The sequence below is a fragment of the Lethenteron reissneri genome, chromosome 37, assembly GCF_015708825.2.
Source record: "Lethenteron reissneri isolate LAM-NWPU_2019-01 chromosome 37, ASM1570882v1, whole genome shotgun sequence".
Classification (NCBI taxonomy): Eukaryota; Metazoa; Chordata; class Hyperoartia; order Petromyzontiformes; family Petromyzontidae; genus Lethenteron; species Lethenteron reissneri.
The window spans coordinates 1,673,343-1,699,707 of NC_083815.1; the positions used below are offsets into that span (position 1 = coordinate 1,673,343).

The 26,365-nt window shown below is 52.7% G+C and overlaps 1 protein-coding gene across 1 annotated transcript in view; it reads right to left on the reverse strand.

Annotated features, from left to right (window-relative positions):
* The window catches only part of FBXO3 (F-box protein 3), a 119,742-nt gene that overhangs the window by 53,231 nt on the left and 40,146 nt on the right, over positions 1-26,365 (reverse strand). Inside the window, exon 5 of the mRNA XM_061566401.1 lies at positions 14,777-14,987. Within this exon, the coding sequence (XP_061422385.1) occupies positions 14,777-14,987 (211 nt within the window). The remainder of the gene's footprint in view (positions 1-14,776; positions 14,988-26,365) is intronic.

The window sequence follows — 26,365 nt, forward strand, 5'->3', positions numbered from 1 at the left end:
TTAAATATGAGGGAGGGGAGCAGTGTGGGCAGGAGAAATGTCATTTTTGGAAAGGGGTTACAGAAGCCGTTGCATATGCGTGACTATTTCTTTCTTGTTTAAAGTAACCCAACCGGAAAAGAGATAACTGCTGCCGCTCAGTAGCCAGGCTGTTGAGGATAATTACCCGACATGTAAAACCGTCTCCGACGATATAATCTACTCAGCTACAGGCAATTTTCGCAACTCCCTAAAATAACCCCGTAATGTTACGGGACAACTGTATATTGCCAGCTTTCAGCAGTGATTAAAGGTTTCCGGACAAAGCCAGCACGTTCAGCGACGTGGCAGCGATTCATTGCGGGATTCATCAGAATTTCCTGCCGTAAAGAGATAACAGCGCCACGGCGTAATTAAAAAGGTGCCGCCCGGAGGAAAAAAAGATACAAACGGCAATCCGGTGAGCGCTTTGGCGGTTGGGCTTCACCGTGACCATTTGGTGTCGGCGTTGCCGGTTAATAATAGGGATGTGTCGTCTGCTCGATCATTTTCATCACCGTCCCCCGGCGCACGGCCAATTGCATCGCGTCGTGTCCAGCTAGGCCACAACTGGCGGCGGAAGCCAACGCGGAGCCGTTGTTTTTTTTTGTAGCTCGACGCTCGGTGAGTTATAGGTGAATGAGTTAACGGGGCACTGGTTCAGTGTAATACCCCGACGCGTCACGCTAAATTTGGCGCGAGATAAACGGCAGATTTGGAATGCGCTGGCTGCTGTTAGCGGAAGCAAGAAAAGAGAGATGGTGGTGGGAGGGGGGGGATGGTGGGAGGGGGCCTTGGCAGGGGGCGGGGGGGAGAGTATGAATGGGTATAATCAAACACGAGTGATGGAGAAGTTTGTATTTTCTCTAAATCCACACAAGCAGCGCACACACATGTGCGGCCATGAATTACGTAGGGCAAATAAAACCATCACGAACACGCCATCGTCGGGAAACACTGGAGCCACTCCAAATGTCATCGTAAACGGCTTACCAATTCAATGGTGGCTTCACTCTTGTCTGGGCCACGAGGATTATGCCTGTAAATGCAGAGTACTTAACAAAAATTAATCCGTGCGTGCGTGCTCTGCAAGTGTGCAGCGCGCACGTGTGTTTGTGAATATAGCATGGCAACCGGTGGGCTGGGGCAGCGGCGAACGCACCGCAGTACGACGCCAGTGACCTGGCAATGGACATAGGCAGCGAGTGGAATCTCAACAGCTCGTTGGCCTCCCCTAGGCCATACTCCGCCTGAAATGATTGTGCGGTGCGGTATATAAAACATTAAGCACCGGTGCAGACAGAGGCAGCTGTCCATGGTGCTGACCACACCGCTCCCCCGCCACCCCCCACTGCGGTATGCTGGACGTTAATAGGCACTCACTAACAGCGCTTGCTCCACCAGTCTTGAAAGAATACTCTTAGGGGTGTGGGGGCGGGGGGGAGCCAGGGGTGAAATCTTTGTCTTTGCTTACAGGCGCCGCGTTTTTTTTCTTTCTCCCAGCGTACGCGAATAAATCACTCCAATTAAATTTTCATCGACTTGGTTAACTTTTATTTAAGCCATTACTTTCCGTTATTAACTGCCATCTGTATTTACAAATTACGCGGCGGAATCCGTGAGAAAAATTAATTATGGACGAGTCGAAGCGACGGCCGTTGGCGGTGCGGCGTTTGGGAGCGAGGCCGGGCGGCTGGGCGGCAATTGGAACGACGCTGCGGGGTGAAGCGGGATCAGCAAGGGCCTGTCAAGAAGGTCTCCTCATCTCCACCTCCACCACCACCATCATCATCATCATCCTCACCACCAAAGCCTTACAGGTAAAGCAATTAAGACTTACTCCTGTTGTTAATCGGTTAAGGCAAAACGTTCTTTTGTCCACGGAGCAGTTGCGTAAGTGGTTTCCATGCCATCGCGCCTATTCTGTAAAGAAAACGCCTTATTACGGATGACCTCTTGCGGGGACTTGTGTTATAATGGCATTATGATATTTCCCGCAAGCTGTCAATCAGTGGGAGGCCCAATGGACTCAATTACTTTGACGTGTCACTTGGTGATACAGGGGCAAGGTTCCATAATATTCCTCAACAAAAACTGGGAGAGCACATGCCTCAATTTTATTAAAATGTCTACTCAATTGAAATCTCTCGAACATTCTACAAAGGTTAACCCCTTTTCAGCTGCTTAACTTTACTTCTGGAAAAGTGCCGCAATTTTAAACTTTTCAATCAATATGCAGCATCCTTTTAAAATGCCAAACACACAATTTTACCGCGATATTGATCAGAAGATTTATCTTCGATCTGTCCATCTTTTTTTTTAAAGAAACCTGCAATATCGAGATGTGCTGCTATTTGAAAAAAAAAATAAGAAGCATTGACGATCCTAAAAAAAGCAACAACGACAAAAAATCTAGCATCCTCGATACGCCAGCAGCGGCCAGCGACGGCCTACAAGGCAGTAATTGGACACGGCAATGTACGGCCGGGTTTCCAGCAATCATTCAAGCCTGCCTCCGCAAAAGGCTATGGGTTCAAATGTGCCAGTCATTTCCATCTCCCTCCACCCCACCACCCCCAACCACCCTCCCTGCTGCTTCCCCCCCCCCCGAGCTCCCCCCCCCCTGTGTAATCCCATGTTAGGTTTTCATTAGAGCGGCTGTGGAGGAGCAGACAGTGTCGACTGTCAGACGATTAGAAATTAGCTCAACCCTTGGCGGATTTCGGCGCTGGTAATTAACCCGAGAGTCTGCGACACGGCTTTCACTTCCTCCGGCAGGCGACACCACCACCCGCCCGTCCGCTCTCCCGCTCTCCTGCCCGCCCCCCCGTTTGGCCGTTCTTGTCGAAAACGAAGCGAGGCCTCGCCTTTTTTTTGCTCAATAATTTTCATTGGGCCGCAAGGTGTGCGCGCCGCTCCGGTAATTAGCTGCAGGTAATACAAGAGGTTCGGTTTAAAATCAAGTCGATCGACGGAGCACTATCTAATGGGGAGTGCGCATTCACGTCGCAAAGTGTTTAACGGTTAAAAAGGGAGCCAGAATCAAGAGCAGACAAGACAGCCATGGGCAAATCCTGGGCTACGATCGCTGACCAGAATAATATTGGACGCAATATATACTGTTTAATTTCTTTATTAAATTATCAATTTACTTTCATTACCAGCTCGCAGCTGTGGCTGGTGCGTGCGGCAGTGATTGCAAACGCACCGTTCAAAAAGAGTGGCATTTTCCAACGACATTTTAAATTGCTGCGAAATAGCGTACCTATTTTTTTGTACGTCTTCCTAACACCACATCATCGTCGTCGGCCACGATCGATCCACTGCTGGATGAAGGCCTCTCGACGGTGTCACTACCTCTCGTGGTCGTGTCACGAAACGGCGATCGATCGATCAAGCTCCCCGCACGTACGCACGCGCCAAACTCGTCGGTCCGTGCCCCCCGCGGCAGACAGTCCCGCAAGCCAAGGTCCACCTTTTGGCTGCCACTGCCGTCAGACTCAACCGTGACCTCCTCCGGCGGCGTGCTCTGCACTGGCCCAGGCACCATTCCTCAGCAGGCCGTACGACGTCCCTAACAAGGGATCGTTCTCTCATCAACACGAAGCCTCTTCCTGTCTCCCGAGCGTAAATCTAAGCGTGCACTTCGCCCCTGCTTGTTTGCGCACTTCTCAGCTCCCGGAGTCCGATTGCCTGTCAATGTCCACGTTTCTAATCCCGCGACTGTGTAACTAAGGCGTTCAGCGTTTAACAATTCTCCGTGTCGTCGTTTACACTTCACATAAAATAAAGCCTTGATTTCCGCATCGGCGGCAACTGCAGGTGCTAGCAGAAGACATCACGGTGACGTTAATGGCTTTGACCTCGATGACTTTTCGACCTTAACCTACGAACGGCATCGCCGTGCGTAGCGACATTGCGGTCCGCACATCGAGGCCTCGATGACGCGGCCAACTGCTGCGAAGCGGCCGTTTATCATTCCAAACCAATTGTTCTCAATTCAATCATTCCAATCCACCTCACGAGGCGGCGCCAGCTGGCGGACATCAGCGACGTGGCAACGCACCGACGCTCAGACTACGGAGCGATGTTTAAGCTCGCGACATTACAGGAGCTCGTACCGATCTCTTTCGCCTCGTATTTGATGCGGTTGTTTCTTCGTCGTGTCCTCTGCAGCCACCAGAGGCCGCTACAATCACGATAACAAGAAATGTTATCGTTGAGGTGAATCGCGAGACTGAATCGTGAAGATTAATTGAATTGCGAGGCAGGGATGAGTCCTTCCACTGCCAGTGGGGATGTAGTCTTCATTCTTTTGACACCCGGCGCCTTCTATAAGCACGCGGAATTTCACTTACGTTCAAAGCCTGTCTGCGAAAAACCAACCAGTGATAAATCCTTTTTGAAAATCTCGTCCCCCTGCCACAGGAATGTGGAATCTCACGCATAGATCAAGGCCGGTGCAAGGGAGGCGAGCGCCGTTGTCGGTCGCAGGCTCGTTTGAGCGAGGGGGAAAAAAAAAAAGTCAGGGACGTCACTCTCGCCTTTGAATTCCCGATTGATCCACTGCGGAGTCAGGGGCTCACACGAGCGAGCGAGCGAGCGAGCGAGCGAGTCCGGCGCTGGGCGCGGGAGCGAGCGTACGGCACCTGCCTCTGACATGGACACAAAGGGGGGGGGGGGGCAAGTCTGGAAGGTCACGACAGCGCTGACATTTTTCCCTGGCAGGCCCCCGTGAAAAAGCATAAAAAGGACGTTGCGTGACACCCTTTCTCCCTCGAAGGCTTTTGTTGCAATTTAGCGGCCCGGGGGAGACGCTCGCGGGCGCATGCCAAGGGGGAAGCGGGGGATGGTGTGGGGAGGGTTGGAGGGGGCGTAAGGGGTACTGGGGTGGTAAGGGAGGTAAGGGAGGTGGCAGCGATGGGCACAGCTTCTGTCCCCTCACCGCGTCTCAAGGCAATGCAATGACCTACGCCAAAAAGCCCCAGCGATAATTCTGTCATCCCTGAATTAATGCGCATGCCCAAGTTTAACTAGCGGCCAGCTGCACCGCCACCACCACCACCACCTCTTCTGCAACGGCGTGGAAAGGCAGGGGGCACCCTGCAGCAACCCGCGGCCCCCACGCTGCAAGGCATCCGGACGAACATTGCCAGTGGCTTTATTTTTATTTATTTCAACCGCCACCCCCCCTCACCCACTCCACCATCTTCTTGCGACGGCAGCAACAACAAAATACTCTGCCGGAAATCAACGAGAGGACAAACGGGTGAACGCATTTGAGCAATCGGAGCGTGCTCGCTCCGAGCCAAGGTTTGATTTAAGGAGCGGCGGTTGACTCCGCGGCCTTTTCGGCAAAAACGGAAACAAATTCCCCAACGGGCGACGGCGTTGGGGCGCGCGGCAGAGCTAACGAACTGTGCCACGTTGAGCAGGCAGCGTCACGCACGCCGGTCTCTTCGCTTCTCTCTCCGTCCGTCTTTGAGCAGCTCGCGGAGTGTTTAAGGGTTAACGCCCAGCGAACCGCGTATAGCGGGCGAGAGGCACTTTGATGAATGCCGCAAGCCACTAGGAAAAAAAATCAATTTGGCGCAGTTAAGGAGGGACAAATAAAAAAAAAATCTATTTATAATGCCCTGCTTTGAAAAAAAAAAACAATGGGGAGTCACTTTCGGAATACGGAAAATTATTGGCCACGTTTGAAATATTACGGCGGAGCAGTGGTCTCTCTACGAGCCGTAACTATTTGATTGTGCGAGCGAGCGAGCGTTTAAGCGGATTCGGAAGCGTCCCCTCGCTCTCTGACGAGCACGCCTACACGCAACCGTGCGTACAGTCTGCGCAAATTTTCGTAACGCCGCGACAGGTCGCAAAAATGTACCCGTTGACTCATGTTTTTTTGTTCCCGCCGTCGCCCGTACTGCTGTCCCAACAGTTGCTGTCAACGCCGCGTGTTTTCGCTTAAGTGAAAGAAAAAATAAATAAAACCGGACGTACATTTTTCACTCAAATACTTTTTTTCCTGTTCTTCCGTGCACTGGCCAAATTAACGGAAAATTTGCCAAGCAGAAACTTTTTTCCCTTTTGAAACGCGAGCAAAACAAAACGCCAAAAACGTGGGAGAACTTCCCATTACAGCCGCGCTGCATCGCAGAGCCCACAGAAATATAATCACTGCCAAGATTCAAACGAAAGTGCTGCACGCTAGAAGCTAATTAAAGAGCACAAGTGACACGATAGGGTTCAATACCACACCTGGTATTTCGCTACGCAACAAAGCAATAACTGTGTGCCGTTATACAAGACGTGGATGCTGCCACAGTGGTGGAACGGTCAGCGCACTGGACTGCCGAGGTTGCCGGTTCGATTCCATCTCCCCCACGTCCCCCCGCCCCTCCAACACCGCCGGCAGGTGCCGTGTGGTGGGGTAAAGGCTGCGTCAATTAATTGGCCAAAAAAGTATCCACGAGTGCAGGCCACTTTCCTCCAGCATTGGCGTGCGCAAGACATTGCAGGGGCTGCGCCTTTGTCTCGGTCACCTACAGAAGCGATGCGAGCTCTCCGGGCTCAGGCACAATTAAATAACCCCCCAGTGGCCAGCTGTCAAAGCAAGCAAAGCCATGTCCCCCCTTGCCTCAAGTCGCTATTGCTCCCCCGCCCCCCCCCCCCAATGCGAGATGCACATGATCGGCCCTCACAGCTTGGTTTTACGCAATTATTCCAAACCGGACAGGAGACATTTCGAACTTCGATAGTAGGCGTGTAGCAGTTCAATCGCGACCCCCTCCACCCTCTGGCCACCCCCTCCCACGCCCCAGTACGCCCCACCCACCCACCCAGCAATTTGATCAATTGTCACAATTCAGGGGTGAGCAATTCGATGACAGAGTCAATTCTCTCGCTCGTTTCGCGACATCTCGTTTGCACCGTTTTTTACGTGCGTTTTTTTTTTGTTATTTTCTTGAGAATCTCGTTCCGTAACGTTTCGTTCACCCGCACCGAGCCGAAACGAAGCGGTGACCGGTGCAGATCTGCAGACCTGCAGACTTCGGCTCACTCTACCACACTGGCAATATGTCTTGGAAGAGACGGAGGGAGTACCCACACTTCACCCCACCACGCGCGACCCGCCAAACGACTAACCGCGGCGTGAACATTTATACCGCTGGGACGGACAGACGGACAGACAGACAGACGGAGGCAGTGAAGAGGATTTAAGAACGTAACTAATTTGCACGAGGTTCCAATTGCCGTGCGGGCGGATCGAACCGGCGACCTCTGACCTCCCGAGTGCGGTGCCCTGACCGCCACACCGCCGTCGCAGCGCCGAATGTATTTGTAGATATTGGAAACGATTGGCTATCTCACACGGACAATTAGCGCGCCTGATTAACGATCGTAATTGACGAATCGATGCGTCGCTAACATTTATATTATTTACACGCATGGAGCGAGTCGCGAGTGCATGCTACGCCCAATTAAAGCTGCTGAACGCAACGTTAGTGTTGGGGCGTAAGTGTTCTCGAGTCCTAATGATGATTCATGCAAAAAACGTCAGAACAAGCCACAAACCCTACCAAACTCCAACAACTGCAAATACATCATTTGTTTGTACATATTATATACTCTCTCACATATTTCCCGCAAATTACACAGGCCGACAGCCAGCGAACGCCGAGCAATGAGCGCGTTCGGCAAAAAACTTAATAGATTACGCTACGGAGATGCGGAGAGCGAGCAAGTGGAGCAAGATTTATCAAATGTAGCACGCGGCGGCAGCAGCGGCAGCAACAGCAGCAATAATATATATTTATTTTTAAATCGCAGATCCACTTGGGAGCTGGGAATCATAATGCGCCGTGATTAATCACCCGTTCCTACAGGCGTCACCATCTGCAACTGTTCGGATCGCACTTCCGTCGGCGACGCCACCGCTGTTCGGGGCAAATCCCCGATCGGGAAGCTAATGCGGAGGCTGCGCGAGCACGGGCGCGCGGGCATGCGCGTAAGAGTGATTGGCAGAAATTCCTCTCGGCACTCGGCGCAGAGCACACACCGTTCTCTTTTGTTGTGCTGCTCCGCATTACGACCGTGCCACTCGGAGCAAACTTGTCATTGCCGTCGCCGCCGCCGCCGCCGCCGCTCAAATTACCCGGAGATTTATTTTGTTAACCCTTAACCCCGTTCGCGAACGGTAGGGGTGACCAGGGGGAGGACAGGGTGGGGATGGAGGGGGGGAAGCGGGCCACAAGCGGTCGGCACTTGCTCTGTGAACCCGCCATCCCGAGTTCGATTCCCGTTCGCAGCACTACATCTGTGACAAATAGCTCAACCAGTCATGGGCCTCTCCTAGGTCGACTCTGCCTGAAACGAGTAGCTGGTGCGATGCGGTGTGTGAACATCAGCAACCGGGGAGACAAAGGCGGCCGGGCGAGATGTTGGCCACCCGCCCACTTGCGTGCTCGTTTTGCGAAACGGGAATAAAACATGCGTCTGCAAAAGAAGGTTTTTTGCTTCTCGATGGATTATCATGAGCTGATGTGTTATACCCAAACTATTGTCATCAATCGTTTTCAAATTATCGATCCCACAATCCAGATGGAGCAGTCGTGATGCAACGGTTTGAGCGCTATGCTGATGACGTCTGGAGATCTAATTTTGATTCCCAGCCACGGCTGACATCGGCGGCGAGCGGCAACCACAGCGGTCTTGATTCAGCGTGGCGCAATATGGTCAAACACAGCCCCGACAACGGGGCACGACATCAGCATGCCATCAAGCAGCAGTGGGGATTGACCGATAAGTTAAAATTATTTTAAGTTGCATTTTTATTAATTTACTTACAAGGGAAATTTCAACCCAAATGCCACCCATGTATTATTAAAATCCATGTTAATATTAGCAGCCGACAAACCGCTTACTGTAATACAGACATTTAAATGTAACGCAGGCTGACAATACCACTTAGCACTGCGAGAGCCAAGCTATGTGTGTGTGTGAGAAAAAATAATCGACATTGGGAATACAGGTGTTGAGAATCGTCGTCCCAGGTAAGGGATGATGGGACCAGGCGTTGACACTCACGACACAACGGTAGCCGCCAAAAGAGGGGAGAATGTGCCCGAGAGAGAGAAAGCACGTCCAGCGCGGAGACGGAGCGATGCCATCCGCTCACATCCTCGCTCCTACCGATGAGGCGACTCCTTCCCCCCCGCACCTCCGGTTAGCACGGTAGGCTACGTACGGTGCGTTCAACGCACGGACGTGCAATCCGTTGCCTATCGCTTATCTACAAACACGGACGAAAGGATGTGAAAATCCCAGCGAGGCTGCGGCGACAAGACAAGTGGGAACTAATTCTTGAATATAACCGGGGCCACGCTAGCGGTGGGGTAATAATTAAATGTATAACATAATAAAATAAAAAATATGGTGAGAGTAAATATATAGAGATATAAACTGAGTTAATGAGGCTCCGTTTATGCTTTTTAATATCCCATCCCTTGACTTTTACAGCCGTCCTACTGCATGCACACACACACATATATAAAAAAATACATATTTACCAAAATGACAGCTCAATTCTGTCTCCAACATAACACTTAACGGAAGTAAACGCGAGCTGATGGATAGCGGCTTAATTTTCCGGCGGCCGGCGCACAGTACGTTTTAATTCGGCGTTCTCCTCCACGAAATAAAATATTTTTTTTTACGTCTCGACGCCAGAAAACGACGGCAAGTGCTCCGCTGCTGCAGAGAACATCCTCTCTCGGCAAAGCTTCCTTGACAGCATGGCATCGTGCCACGTAAACAGCCAGGGGGAAACAAAATCAGAATTAACATATTCCTCTGCCTCTCCCTATGGCCCAACTGGTATTTGCAAGATGTTACCTCCGAGCGAAATAGGCACGGTCCCTTGTGGTAAAGTTTGCACGGTTTTTATTTATTTATTTCTTGCGGGGGGGGGGGGGGGGGGGGGGGGGGGGGTTGTATTTTTTTGCGGAGAGAATTAGATTTCTTTAATTTGCCAACCGGCACGGCTGTACGTGGCGAGTGCTGCCTGTCCCCGTAAGATAAATCAGCGGTGGTATTTGCGGCGGTGGACTCCGCTTCCCAACGGTGTCACCCTGGCGATTATAAATAAACCCGCCTCCACACAATAGGTGAACAGAGCCCCGTGGCAACGAACGGTGAGGGCTGGGGGATGGGGGGGGAAGGGGCGGTGGAGGGGGGGGTTTGCGTCAGCGCCGCATGCATTTTTATCTAAAGGTCTGCCCAGTGATGAACTTGCTGGCCCCCGCTTAATTATTAAGTTGCACTTAAACGTTCCTTCCCTCTGAATCAAACGCGCTGGAGGTAACGCTCCGTGTAAATCGGTGCAACGAACGACATCACAGCCGCCACCGCTCTCCCGCCACGGCAAAGGATCCACGCCGGATCGGTGAGGGGGGCGATGCGGCACCGAGCTACGACCGATGCCACGCGAACGATTATCATCCGCGGGCACCGCGCCGTCGCGACGCTCCGCGTGGGCACGGCGGGGCGGGCGACGGCGGCTGGGCGCCCCGTGCGGTCGGCACGTCCGACGGGGAGGCGGAGCGCGCTGCCGACGCTGCCGACGCTGCCGTGCTCTTCCCGCCGTCGCCGCGCGTTGCCGACGACGACGCCGTCCGCCGCGGCGCTTCACAAGAGGAGGCGGCGGCAATCGCCGCGCTGGCGTCGTAGTGGGCCGATGGTGCAGCAGTTGGCGTGGTGCGGCGACGAGTATCGCGGTTCATCGGGATCCCCCCTTGAAAGAACAGGCGACACAGTCAGCTTTCTCTCGCTTACGCTCGGAGAAGCGACGGCGGCGTTTGTTGCTCTCCTGGCACCGTTTTGTTTTAATGCAGCTCGTTTGCAGGTCTCAGATGAACTACGGTCACGGCTTGGGGAAGCTTTCTTCCAGCAGTGTATTGATCATGGCTGACGATGTTTCTTTTATAATTTACATTTTCCTACAATTTATATTTCTACCGAGCCTTTGGAACGCTCACAGTAAGCAGTGCATCACCCCGTGTCAGAAAACGGTGCGTTAGATAACGTTACGTATACTCTGCAAGTCACTTTCACCAATTAGAGTGTTCATCACACGGCAAAACCAACGTGTTGTTTCTTCTTATTTTATCTACACTGAAATAAGCGGTGTAAATCCACATCTTTACGATGGTTTGTTCGTGCGGCCATGATTACCAACGCGCTGAGATCATCGACTCGAGACCCTCACTGAACCGCCTGATACTCAACACATTCACCAGCGACACCTTGGTGTCTTTAAAAATATATATATTAAGACTCGCCTTTTGCCCGTCCAAGGACGGGTGTATTGCAGTAAATCTGAAACTCGCAAGCGAAAAGCAGACCTTGACGTGATCTTCATTGCATCAATGCGTGTGCAATTAGTAAGGCTGCGGTGACACACACCTATTTCATTTAAATGTTATAATCCCTTGTTCATCATGACGTCCTATTTACTTCTATGTCTCAATAGCGTTACGGAGATTACGTGACGCGTAGAGAGGGTTGTAAGTTGACGCTGAGGAGGGGGGAGGAGGCGCCTCGCCCCCCCCCCATGTGGAGTGACGTCACCCGCTAATTAATATTAATGTCTGGGGGGGTGTCCATTTGGAAGACGTCACCTCCTCATGATTATTAATGAGGGGGGCTGTTCGATGTGGAGTGACGTCACTTTGCGGGACACAGATATTCTTGACTCATTACAGTAGAGTATATGTGAAAAATATGGATGATCGGTGACGTTTCGGGCAATAGCCCTTCTGCATAGCAGGTTAATGCATTATTTTATACTTCAAAAAATGTTACGACTTATATGGGACTATCGTTTTTAATGGAAAAAGAACGGATAATACACTGTAACATGATAACAAATGTACGTCAATAGCTTCAGAAAGAGTCTCCACTTGTTCGCCATCATTGTCAACGCGCACCTGGAATCTTCTCCAGGTGGTCTCCAGAGCCTGGAGGGCTTGTTGCAAATTCTCAGAAGTGTTAACATTATTCTAAGCACCCTGGACTTAAAACCCGAAATGTTGGCGTGGCAGAAACGAGGATTTGAAGGCAGGATCTCAACCACTGCGGCTCCTCACGCGCCCCCTGCATCACACAGCCACCTTTCACATTACAGCCTAATAGGATGTTACCCGGTTAATTAAAATACATTTGGGCGTGTAAGTTTGAATAAAGTGCATTATTATTATTATTTAATACCGCCGTATACGCACAAGCATACCAAATAATTAATCACATTTGTAACTGAAAATGAACAAAGCGCCAAACGGCTTAATTAACAATGAGATGCAACAGAAAAGGCGAGGTTTTTGTTCGAATCGTTATATAGATGTAAATAAAATAAACAATCTGTTTCAAGAGTTGAATTGTTAAAAATAAACGGGTCTCAGAATATTAAACATCGCAGAGCACGAACGAAGTGTGCGTGAAAATATGCATCCAGTATTGTGAGTAATGACGGCAAACAGCAGCGACGAGTGCTTTTTAATTACTACGGTAATAACGATGATTATCATTATCGGTCTTCTTTGCCACATCACTGCTGTAGAAAGGTCACCCCCCCCCCTCGTGTTGAGGGTTGTTTGACCATACTTCACCACCCAACGCGTCAAATGGTTTTGCTTTTCTTTACGCAGGCGGGTCGTGAAAAAAAACGCGACAATTCCGTGCGACGCTTCACTGGAGATCACAAACGGCATTGTGGGGCGTTGGTAACGAGCCATCGCGAGCAGGAAAGAGCTACGTGAAACATTGAAGACAGTCACAGTCGTCGAAGTAGTGCGATCGAGTCCATGCAACCCGAATCATGGATCATACAAATAGAGCCATAGAGACCCATCCAGATAAATAAAGAGACGTAAGAAATACAACGAGAGACATTAAAGACAAGCCACAGCAGTGCGCTTGTGGGCGTGCAGCCCAAACTGTAGACCATATCGTGCACAACTGTAGCCTGGGCTCCTTCAATGGATAATTACAAAACTACACAAACTCTCTGTCGTGGCCAGCAGACCACAACATCGGCATCTTGTGCTCCTGAACACCACGCTGCTTCCATACGCGAAAAAATATAGTGAGGGCTTGAGATCCGAGCTCTTGCTGATGGCTGACGTATGCGCTGGAGGGTCATGGTGCTCATCAACGTCGAAACTACACGGCTTGGTGAAGAAGTGGGGGGGGACATGACCGGTTTAGACCGGTCATCAACGTCATAGTCGTAGCGCCATCACCGTTACAGTCGTAGCAGTACCCCGCAAATCGAGCCCAAGCTGCCGGGTTGGCCGACAAGGTGGGCAAACCACTGCACCAACGCTCCACTCCCAATACAAATGAACATGATGATATCGATTTTTTTACGTGCAATGTAATTGGAATACCATGTGTTGTTGTCTTTCTTTGGGACTGTTGTTGTTTTTCTGCCTTGACAAAGCTTGCATTTGGTGTTGACAAATCGGCACAAATTGATCATTTGTACTTCTGTACTTTATTTATAGATATTTATAAAATTATTTATATTGACTTGCTTACCTTTTCTCTATCTTGCTCTTCTCATATCGTTGTTCGTGTTTATTTCTTTGTTGATGTAACTGGCCGACCCCATGCCCCAACTGGACATCGTTGAAAAAGAGCTTCATAGCTCATCGGATTTCTCCTCCTGTTCCAGTCTAAGTAAAGATTCTGAACGTGATTCTGAAGGAACATGGACCGGCGTTACGTAATGCGAGTAGAGGAACAAAAAATAAAATAAAAAATCCCGACTCCCCAGCGCAATCGTTAAATAATACCGGTAAGTTAAACACCCTGAGAGTGCAATGGCAGATAAGTAGCCTTTAAAAAGGAGGAAAAACGTAATCGCTTGATTTTATTTTTATTTCTTCAACCGTATCGCTGTGACCTACATCCCATCCGTTTGTTAATCTCCGCGAGCGCGCGGGCGCACGCGGAGATGGATTGGAATTGAAAGCAGCAGTCACTCACTCACTCATCCACCGCCGCACGTCGTCGCATTTAAGGGTTTTAATTTCCCACCCCCCGAGCAACGCGCCGGTGATTCGGCAACGGTGGCTCGAGCTGGAGGCCCAGCTCCCAAAGAGAGATGATCCACACTGTTATCATCGTCTATTTTTTTTTTATGATAACGGAGTGGCTGCCGAGGATTTTAACGCATCAGCCAGGGCGTACACTTGGAGAGATGGAGCGATGAAATCGGTCCGTGTGCGGGTGCTGGATACGTTTGCTGCATCGCAGGATCATGAGATGTGGAGGCGGCGGCTTGGGGAGTGATCACGGCTGATGATTTACGATGACGATGATGATGACGATGATGACGATGATGACGATGATGACGATGATGACGATGATGACGATGAAAAAGAAACCATGACGCAACCCACTCCTTCGTCGGCGCGGCCAGGAGCGGGAATCGAACTCGGGTCGCCGGTTTCGTAGCGCAGCGCACTTACCGCTGCGCCACCGCTCACACACACACACGCACACGCACGCACACACGCACACACGCAACAACAACCGCTGTTCGCCACTAAGTGGCAGTGACGCCAACACGGTGCTTATGCCAGGTCAGGTGTCGAAGGCCCGCTGGCAGGACGTCACGGAACAGACCCATATGCCATGGGTTTGGCTAACTTGAGACGACTGGCAGATGCACCACGCGCGCACCCACGCACGCACTCACCCGCACTGCGGACGGGTAGAAGACCTCGTTCTTGTGGAGACCCCCGTGGTCCGACATGTCCAGGTACTGGCTGAGGGCGGTGCGCGTGCAGAAGGTGAGCGGCAGGCAGCCCTTGAGGCTGCGGCGCGTCGTGTAGCCCATCACGGCCGTCTCCACGTCCAGGAGGTGCTCCGAGCGGTGGTGGTTCGAGATCTTCATGCTGCCCATCAGCCTGGACACGCGGTCGCACGTACATCGCCGGATGTCACCGTCCTGAGCGGGTCTCACTTCACCGTGGCGGTGGCGAGTCTATTGCGTTCAACGAGCACGGCCGACTTCCCCGCGTTGTTTGTCTCGCAGCGACGATGGGCCGAGTCAACCCCCAGCCAGAACTTGAACCCGTAACCTTCGCATTGCGAGCCGCCCACTCAATCGCCGAGCCGCCCACTCAAACGCTGAGCCACCTGGCCAGTCAAAGATGCAGCCCTGCAAGTGCTCGCTGACACCACTGCTGGCGGAAGGGCCTCCAGCGACAGGAAGGCTCGGTGTATTTTGGTCTACTCTTCCGCACTGGCAAGGCGACTAGTGCAGGGTGGGGTTAGGGGGGGGGGGGGGCTTGGTAATCATTCCTCGTCAGAACGGAAAAGGTTAAGGGATGGGCGTGTGCAACGAGGCAAGTTTAAGGCTGTTTATACGACCGCGTAAATATCTGCACGGTGCCGCACCTCGTTCGGATTAGCCAGCGGAGCTGGGAGTGAGAATTGCAAAATATAAATATATATATAAATGCAAGAGATTATCCCATTTCGTCGGCTGTAACGAGAGCCTAAAGAATACAGCCTGTGCCAAAATAAAATTGACTAGTGAAAGCCCGGTTAAAAATTTATGTATATGAAAGTGGCAAGGTGGCTTAGGGAACTAAATCCAGGGCAGTGTCACTAAGCCGGTGCCTCTCTCTGACATCGCCGGTTTAACCGCATGACGGGGGGAGAAGAGAAAAATATCCACGGCAGTAGCCGCCCCCCCTCCCGACCCTCCTTTCTCTCTTTGTTCGGGGGTTTTGTGTCAACACATGGGCATCGGTGGCCTTAGCCGGGGCCAGCGACGACAGCGACGCGACCACACGAGAGAGAGATGGAGAGAGAAATATGCCTCGGGGCGACGCGCGCGGCGCTTCAAGATTCCGCATCGCCGGTGGACGGGATCACGACGGCGTGCGATCGGCGTGGTGCTAAACCGTGACCCGCCCCGGGCGGCAGGCGAGTGCCGTCGGCGTGCTGGCGCTCGCAAGGAGAATCCGAGCATACTCGGCTTCAAGTCCCAACGTCGGGGTCGCCAGAGCAAGGCGTGAAATTTGGAAATTATTTTCACACGGAGGCTTTGGCGACCGGTATATTATCCGGGTGGTGGCGGGTTAACGACACATTTATATTCATGCCATCTAAACCCCAACATAACTTTATTTTGGAAACGGTTATTGTCGTCGCGATGCCCCTGGGTAGGTGTTGGAATAACGCCGCCACGAACGTCATCGGCAGGGGCCTCAGCCGCCAGAGTGAACAAGCACCGAGGAGAAAACTTTTAAAGACTGATTTTAATCTCCACGGTTTGGGCAGAGCATTGATCAGCTTAGCTGTTCTTTTACGGGCTAAGTCCATCGTAGAGAAACACGACGTAATACTGGGACGATCTTTGCAAGTTCAAATCCCGTTTCCGGGTGGGGACTCGCTCCATCTTTCCCCTGGGGTGACAAAACGATGACCGCTTTGTGGGGTAAGTCAACTGCGGCTGTGCTCCGGACAGGACTCGCCCCTGACATGGGAAAGCAGAATCTCCACTGCCGGCTCGGCGGGGCTGATCACAGGTAGACATCGGCACCGCCTCGCTGATCATTTAAGCAGGAAATCACTTTGAGTCCGAGACAGCTGGAAGGAAATAAAACCGCAGGTATTATTAACAGGTGAGGGAGACCGCTTTCTCATCCCTGTGCAGCGGTCCACGACCAATACCACGGGCAGCGGAGCATGTCAAAAACTATAAACACGCATCAAGCAGGCCGGGGCCGGTTGACCTACACGTGTTACCGCGCCGACGCGCGCACGTAAAGCGTCGGCGCCGCAAAGAGTGCGATTTTCCTCGCTGAACGATCGCCCACCCCCCCCCCAACCCCCCCCACCCCTCTCCTCACTTTGCCACCGACCGAGCCGGCCACTCGATCTGTGCCGCAGCCCGTTATATTTTGCGTGACGTTATTTCCGATAACGCGATTCGCCCGACACGAGCGCGCCCCTCGGCCGTGAAGTGCCGGCGGTTTGAAGATCGCCGCGCCGGCCTCTGAGAGCGGCAGCGGCCGACCGAGAGCTCGCGGCCCCGACTCCATACAGAACGCGTACTTGCTAGGTAGAGGCCTTCGTCTCTCCACTGCTGGATGAAGGCCTCGAGCCCCCCACCCACCAGCCACCCAAAGCCGTGTCGGTCGTGCGAGTCGTGTGACCATACTTTCACCGTGTGTATCGGTGTGGATTGGGGAAGGCAAAGGGGGGGAGAGGGGGTGCCAGGACTGGGTTTCAGATATTGCTTGCAACTTGACGATAGCCGTGGATGGCAATTAACAATTAAGGTCAGCGGGCTCACGGTGCAGTGCGCTCACCACTGCACTACCACTCCTCCTGAGGTAAGGTCAAACAATCACATGTCACCAAAATTATATCAATCAGCCATGAACGATCCACTGCTGCACGAAGGCCTACTTTGACCATCGCCATCTCTCATGGTGCTGTGATGCATCAAATCTCCTGCTGGGTCCCCGCCGCTTGCTTTTGCTCAACGGCTGACGCACCCACCCCCTCCCCCCCTAAATTCCGCGCGTCATCGTCGCTCTCTTGCGTACAAAACCTCGCCGCGCCACGACGACGACAACGGAACCGCGGCGTCGACGACGGAAACCGGTTGCCGATGATCCAAGAACGGGGCTAATCCAAAAGTTTTCCCCGTCACGGATTGTTTAAAGATCCGATTCGATGCCCTGCGATCACGGCGGCCCGCGGCTAGAGTGGTCCGGCCACGTAATTAAGTCCTAATCCCGGCCCCTGTCCCTTGGCCGGGTTCTCGCAGCCAGCTGCTCCATATTCGAAATGGCGTTGCGCGCCCGAGACTTCCCGCAACCCTCTCTCCTCTCGACTCCCCCAGGTCCCTCACCTCTCCTAGAACATAATAATCCAGTAAGCCGCCGCCACCGCCGCCACCGCAAGACTGCTCGCTACGTGGCTGTGAGCGAGACCACGTCACCTCGATCCTCAGACCCCGTCAGCGGCTCCCGATGCAGTCCCAGATTAACAACAAGATCGCACTCACCATCTTCAAAATCCTGTTTGGACTCACCCCTGCCTACCTCTCCCCCCTCTCATCTCACTCTACTCTCCTCCACGCACTCTACTGCCTCTCCCCTCTCATCAGTCACTCTCTCCCCTCCGTACTATCCTACTCTTTCCCTCTCATATCACTCTATCACCTCCAAACGCGCTCTCCTGCCTCTCCTATCATCTCACTCTACTCCCCTCCACGTACTATCCTACCTCTTCCCTTCTTCCTCTACTCCCCTAACATCTACTGCCCTCCCCTAATCTCACTTACTATCATCCACGCGCTTCCTGCCTCTCCCCTCTCATCTCACTCTACTCCCCTCCACGTTCTCTCCTACCTCTTCCCTATAATCTAACTTCTACTCCACTACACGCACTTACTGACTCTCCCCTTCATCTCACTCTCTCCCCTCACTACTCTACTACCTCTTCCTCTCATCCACTCTACTCCCCTCCACGACGCTTCCTGCCTCTCCCCTCATCACTCACTCTATCCCCTCCCTACTCTCCTACTTCCCTCTCATATCACTCTACTACACTCCACGCACTCTCCTACCTCTCCCCTCTCATCTCAATCTACTCCCCTCCACGCGCTCTCCTGCCTCTCCCCTCTCATCTCACTCCACTCCCCTCCACGCACTCTCCTACCTCTCCCCTCCAATCTCACTCTACTCCGCTCCACGCACTCTCCTACCTCTCCCCTCTACATGCACTCTCCCACCTACTGGTCATGGGCAAAAATCGAATTAGGGTGGTTGGGTCCATAGCGCAGTGCGCTCACCACTACGCCACTGCTCCCCAGGCGACAAACTGCTTACGTTAATTACAACCTTTGAAAACAGCCTTCATTGCAGATCAGCCTTTTTTTACCTGTCACCATTAGCATTTTGGCATGCACTTGGATTCCAAAGTTAACTGTTGAAGAGAAGACGTGAGTGTCATCCCGCTAGCGACGGTGCATAAATAAGGCATGAGCTCCGCGTATAAACGAGCTCGCTAATGGCACGATGTACAGAGGGGGGGCGGCGGGGGGGGGGGGATTTGCGATTATGAACGCGTGATTATTAATCAAGTGATGTCGGGAGCGACAGTGCAGTGGTTAGAGCACACTACATCATCATCAGACGTCGCAAGACACGCAAGGGTTGGGCCTGGACGGTGCCTTGGCTGGACGACAACCGTGCATAACAGATGCTACGGGCATCGTGGTCAACCGCTCGCTACCGGTTGCAGAGACGTCCAACGTGAAAGCGATTCACTCGAGTTGCGACACAGCCGAGTCGCGCAGCTGAGCTCGCGAAGATCTTCGCGGCCAAAGGTACGATGCGAAATAGATGCTTGTGTTAGGTCACCATGTGATGATCCGGCCTACTTCGCAAGACCCTCCACCGTCGCAAGACGGCCAAACAAATGAAAACTGTCACGCGGGCGGTGCCCAAATATTTATCGGGCCGATTTGTTATCGTTTCACAACATATTAAGAAGTTGCCCGACGTTAGTTGAGTGAAACGGAGCCTTCTCCGATTGCTGCTGAACGAGGTTGTAATAAAAAATAATCGGCCCGTCACGATGGCTCTGTCAGGTGCTACAATAGGGTCCTGCCCGACAGAAATCTGGCTGGATCTCTAAGTTGCCGAGCTCCAAAAAAGATTTATTTTGACGAATCCGCAACACAATACTATTTGGCGCGACGGTAAAGGTCGCCGACCAATGCGACACCATCTTTAAAAACCACTGGAATTAAACCGCAACGTTCGCCTTCCTGCCAAACGCCGTTGTGCCGTCTGAAAGCACCGCCGCTTGCCCGCAAAAGTCCCACGTTTCGCGTGCCATCCCGTCGGTCTAATTATTCTGCTTCACGCCAATTCAACTTTTATTCCCACGCACCGCTGCAATCCTAACGGCACTTTGTTAACGGGGGGCTCGACTGTGCCGTACGGCTGCCAAAGCCGATACGGCGAGCGCCCTATTAGCATCCATTACGCCACGGGAAGCCGCTGGGCTGTAATGGTGAAGCCACACTGGGATTGCAATCCAGGGCTCGCCGTGTGGGATCGATTCGATTTCCCGGCGTGACAGTTGAAACAACGCCCCCCCACGCCCGTGTCCACCGGGCAGTAGTGAATCGGGTTCGTCACGGCCAGTTGGTCAGCAGGCCTGGTGTGGCGGGGCACATTGTGTCTTGGTGGCATTTCTTAATTTGTTTGTTAATTATTTTATTTTTACCTGGGAGTAGAGTTTTCACTTGCTTGGTAGTGGCTGCATATGGGATTTGGTCCTTATATAGAATTAACAGACAGCGTTGCGGGATGCTATTAGCACGAATGGCGCAATATGAAATGAAAATAATATTAAAATGAAAGTATTGTGTTACTCCAACCTCCGTCCAGAACATCTGGCGAGCGCGGAAGCGTAGGCCCTCTCTCTCTCTCTCTCTCGCGCAGCAGCAGCAGCAGGAGGCACTCCTTAGCGGCGACGGTGCGAGCATCGCAAGTCGACACCTTCACCCTCACCTGCTCGCCATTGTCGGTCGATACAAGCGGCGAGTTTATTTCCGAAAACGTTAAAAACCGACGCGCGTGAAGCACGCCGCTGAATGTAAAGCGAGCGATCGAGAGGCAGCGGGGGGGGGGGGGGGGGCGACGGCAAATTGACCCCCGCGTTGCGCCGAAGCTCGATCTGGGCTTCGTCTGTCGGTTCGCGGAGCTCGCAGCGCTGATAGAGAGACGCAGGGAAAACCTCGCTCGCTCACTCGCTCGCGTTAAGAGGCTCCGAGCGGGTTCACGCGAGGTCAACGATCCGGCGCGCTGCGAGGTTATTCCAGCGCCGCCGTCGCCGCGCATTCGCTCTCGTCGTGGGGGGGGGGAACCTTCACGCGCTATCCTGCAGTGTGGCTCCGTTGGTTAAATGCCTTCTAATGCCACCGCCACTCATTGTCACGCATCGAATTACCCAAACATCACGCCGCAACGCTGCTGCCCCACCCCCTCCACCGTCCCCACCTCCTCCCCATCTTCGGCTCGCTGAGGGGAACCGCTTCCCATCTCGCCGGCAAGACACCTCATTCGCGTGAGCAAACGTCCTAAAAAATAACAACCTTCCCGCTCGCGTTGTAACGCTGCACGGTGAGTGTGTGCGAGTGCGTGCATGCGGGCGCACGCGCGCATGTGTGTGTGTGTTTGAATGCGCGTGTGCGGGCGTGCAAGTGCGTGTGTGTGTGTGTGTGCGAGCGTGCGTGCGTACGCGCGGTACGGGCCACACCATCCCCCCTCATGTGCCATGTCGGCGGCCTTCACAGTCCGTTGAGGCTACACGGAGGATCGTTGTGCTTGCCTTTGTGTGCAGGTGGGGGAGCGATAGTGCAAGCGGTGAACGCTGCACTACGCTACGAATCCAGGGACCCGAGTTCGATTCCCACTCACGACGGGCAACAGGGCCTTCCCCAATTCGACTTGGGCTTAAATGTGTACCCGGTGCCGTGCGGGAACATCAGTATTGGGGAGACAAAAGTAGCCGGGCATCTCCCTTCATAGGTGCTCACCGACAGCCCCTCGTAGCTCCACGCGATGTCTCCAGCACACATCTCCTCCTCCTGCCTCTCCGTGTGAATTCCGAGCGTGCGGAATCAGACGTAGATTTCGGTTGTTTTTTAGGATTGAACGTTAAACGCAGTCGATTAATAAGAGTGTTATTAATATTATGATTGTTTCAGAGTTTTGTTCTACAGTGCGGGCAAGGCGGATTCATTAGTTTGGGTTTGCTTAAGAATAATTACAGTAATTAACACGACGGGTACATCATTTATACAAGTGCCTACGAGGCGTCCGTGCGTAACCCCGATCGCGCCCGTCGTAATGCGTAAAAAAAACAACAACGCCGGGCGGAAATAAATCCAATAGATCGCTACGGACAAGCTGCCTTCTCTCGACAACACGGCCACCAAAATATTCGACAACAAACGCCCAAGACAAGGGGCTGGGGGAGGGGGGTGGAGTGAGGTGGGGGGGAAGGTGAAAATACTGGCAGAGACGCAAAATCACGAAGGCCCCCAAAACGAACGACAAAACTCAAGGCAAGACGACAAACTGTCGCTTCGGGTAACGCGTCACGGGGCTGACAGTTATTAGATTAGGACGTGTTTGTCCATACGTCGCCTGTCAGCTATGCCACGAGCGCAGGGGGGGGGGGGTGGAAAATTAATAGAAATTGATTTCAATAAAGCGGTAAAAACAACATACCTCCCCGAACAAACACGCCGCTGACGGACAGGTTTAATCGTTTCCCCATTTTGAAGGAGGTGTTTTTTTTAGTTCTCTTTTTGATATCGGGTGCCACGCGTGCATGCGTGTGTGTACACGTGTGTGTACACGTGTGTGTACACGTGTGTGTACACGTGTGTGTACACGTGTGTGTACACGTGTGTGCGTGTGAGCGGTGGTGTCGCGGTTTGCGCACTGCGGTACAAATCCGGCGATCAGAGTTCGATTCCCGCTCACGGCCAACACAGGTGTCGATTTTATGAACCAGTCCTGGGCCCTCCCTAGGTCGACTCAGCCTCAAATGAGCACCTGATGCGGTGTGTAAACATCGCCACTGGGGAGACAAAGGCGGCCGGGCGTTTTGCTGGCCACCCACCCCCTCGTGTGCCGTTCCAGCCTTCAGCACTTGCTCCAACAGTCTGTTAAGGTTTTATGGGGGATATTTGTCTGTGTGTGAAAAAAAATGTACATATTGGGAACGGTGTGGTCGGCGCACTATACTACGGACCCGGCGATCTGCGTTCGATAATGGTGGCAAAAATCTTAACGGGTCCAGGGCTTCCCCTAGGTTGACTCAACCTCAAATGAATTCCTGGTGCTACGTGAAACATCGCCACTCGCTAGACAAAGTCAGCCATGCATGGTGCTGGCCACCCAACTCCTCGTGTACGGTGCTTGCCTTCATAGGTGCTCGCTAACAGCACTTGCCCTAATATTCTGTTTAGCCTTTCCGAGGGATTAATTGTGTTTGTTACACGTACATACAAAGACAACAATCATCCCGCTGTATGCGTACAGAACTGTGGGTCAACAGCTGCTAGCAGGCACCTGTGATGGCCGGCATGGTGCACGAGGGGGTCAGTGTGGTAAGTACCACACCCGGCCGCCTTTGTCTCCCCAGTTCTGATGTTTAAAGCCGGGTTCAAGGAGCAGTGCACTCATCACTCCGCCACAGCTCCACCCAAATCACATGCAATATCCTCAATCGCTTCAGCTCCAGGAAGCCACGCAGGATTTGAGTCTGGCTCGAGCTCGGATGGGCGACCACCGCCACGCATAAACTTGCTATTTTAGGCACGGCGCTCCAACAAATGGCCGCGCGTGTTTGTACGGGAACACATTCACACCATTCATAATAACGTCGGATTCACACGGTCCGGCTCTATTCAGATTGCCACTCCGTACCGACGCTCGTCTTGTTTTGAGCGGCGATATCACACCTCCCCCACTTCGTGTGCCGACCCCCCACGAATGTTGTGGCTGCGGTGGTGGCGGCGGCGGTTTGTGGTGGTGGTCGCGTTGGCGGCGCAGGTGGTGGTGATGGCAGCGGCCTGTTATGGCGCGGATGATGGTGGTGGTGGCTGTGGCAATTGGCAGCGACGCCGGTGGTGGTGATGGTGGCGGTGATGGCAGTGGCAGTGACGGTGCTCATCGCGGTGGTGGTGCGGTGAGGATTTGGCTTACATCGGTTCACAGTTACAGGTACGGTGTGTCGCCACACAGCGAAGGGGGGGGGGGCGGGGGGGTTGTCTGGGTGGCGAGAAAGGTGATAGAATTGAAACCTTGGTAGGATCAATTCCAATCATTGCATTTCATCTCTCCGCCGCTCGCTTCATTACACGTGCCCCTAAACGGAAGCCAAAATCCATTCTGACCCTGTTTATCTTGTGCTGTTATCTGCAGCCGGTTTTTTTTTACATGCTGGGCCCCTGACAAACCCCCACCCCACCTCCGATTACCTTCCCTAAGCCACGTATCTAACGAACGCACGACCAGACGGCAAGCCAGATAATTTCCTCCCCGTCTCGTCGTTTGCTTCGGACGCTGCGAATGTTGGCAGCGTCGTTTTTTTTACTCATTCCTGGTTTTTTTGTCTTCTCCTTTTAACGCTTTCCAACGAAGGGTGAAAAGGCGTGGAACGCGTTCGCCCCCTCGCCGGTCCGTCGGTGCCGCCAACGCATGATGAAGTCTCGTGAAAAAAAACCATCAAAAAATGAATGACGCTGGAGAAATGAGAACCTGTGTTGCTTGCTGGGACTCGCCCCCCCCCCTCTCCGTGCAAGAGAAAACCGGGCGATTTGATGTAAGCACGGCCTGAAAGTTGACGATAATAAACCGGCACGAGAACGGAAGTCTATCGACGCACGAATCACTTCCCGCGCGACGTGTCACGCGTCACGTATCACGAGCGCATCTCGCCTTCCCTCCCGGTGACGTCGTCACGCGCCTCGTCGCGGGGCTCGTAATGTCGGAAAGCGTCCAGGGCATCCATTCGTGCGAGTGATTTTTCTTTACCCCGGGTTGTGTCGACGTCGACGCTCGAGAGCTCGTTTGCAGCCAATGCGGCTGCCCCCTGTCTCCCTCCGGTGACCGTCACACGAAAGTCTCTCTCTCTCGAGTCTCTCTCGAGAGAGAGACTCTCAGCCGTGCCGCCTACGCGCAGGCTCGGTGGAAAACCACGTCGAAGGCGCGGGAGCCGCCCCCGACGCCGCTTATTTTCATTTGTTACGGGAATCCCGGCTGAGATTTCACGGGGCCCGTTGTGCGAAGACACGGGCGGGCGGGCGAGCGGGATTTGTTGCTCAGAGCGGCGGGCGTAAACGTTCCTTCGACTGAACAAAGCGGCGACAGACATCAAGCCCCGGCTGTCAAAGCGTCCGCGCTAATTATTGGCAAAGAGGCGGTGGCCGCGTGCCGACGTTTTTTATTTCTCCTCTGGCCATGCGCCGACAAACTTTCCCGCAGTTCTCCACGTCAGCCCCTTTTCACGAGCTCTGACAATCGTAACCATTACTTTTTGATATTGAGCCATTTTTTTTCTAAGGGTATATTTGCCCAATCTCTTTTCAGAGACACATTTTATGGTGTTCTCATCTTTTTTTTTATGAAGGTGCTTTGTCTTGAATATGAGAATTATATTCCGATTCAAAAACCCCAAAGCTGAGTAATGTTTCTAAGATTCGGAAGTCGGGAGAGAGAGGAAAAAAGAATTACGGACAATTAGAGCTGTGAAATGGTAAAACAGAGGCTCGCTTCTTCCTTCACCCATTGGCCAAGTTTTAATGAAGCTCCATTAGGCTTCGAATTAATTAGCGTAAACGTACGGCGTACACAATTCGCTAATTTTTCCAAAATGCTAAAACACATGTCCGCCGCCGATAATGCACAACGGTATCTCACGCTGAATTATTCATGACAAATAGTTAATAATAGATTTTCTCAGTGTTTATAACAAGGACATTCATTTGGGGTAAAATGGTATCCCCCCCCGTTACAAATCACCACGTCACCTTCATTCGCTCCGACGCGCGCCTGAAATATTGCGCCTCTTCGTTCTGGGGGAATTTCTCCCCGACCTTTAGTTATTTCAGATTAAGAGAAATAAACCGAGGTGGGCGCGTAAAGCATGGCGTAATAAAAGAACAGAGATGTGTTTAAGGCAACGCAATAAAATAAAAATAAATAATACTACCGACGGAATTGAAAACAGAGCACGGGGGGCAGCAGTGGAGGAGGAGGAGGTGGTGGTGGGGATGGGGGAAGGGGTGCACGCGCGGAAAGGTGAATAGATGACTGTGCCGACACCGATTCTCATCAGCTGCTCCTCGTCAGTCACGGCGCTGGATATTAAAACAAAATAAAAAAAGCGCCTCTCATTCATTAATTTTTATTCAGCGCGCCCTCCCCTTCATTAGCGCTGTCCGACTCTCGGCCTCGTCGCACCACGCTTATTCTCACGACGGCAGGAAGCGACGAGCGCTTCAGGGGCTGGCGAAACACACGGGGGGCCCACTTGTGCCACCACCGCCACCATAAATGAGCCATCAGAACGAGCGACCTCGTCGGCGTCGCGACCTCGTCGGCGTCGCGACCGTGGCGGCGGGCGTCAGATCCGCGTCCCTTTGCCTTGCCTCGCCCGTCCCATCGCCCGTGCTGGCGGACGGGCGGCGGCGACCGGTGCGATCGCGCTGTAAATTTCCATTGCTCTG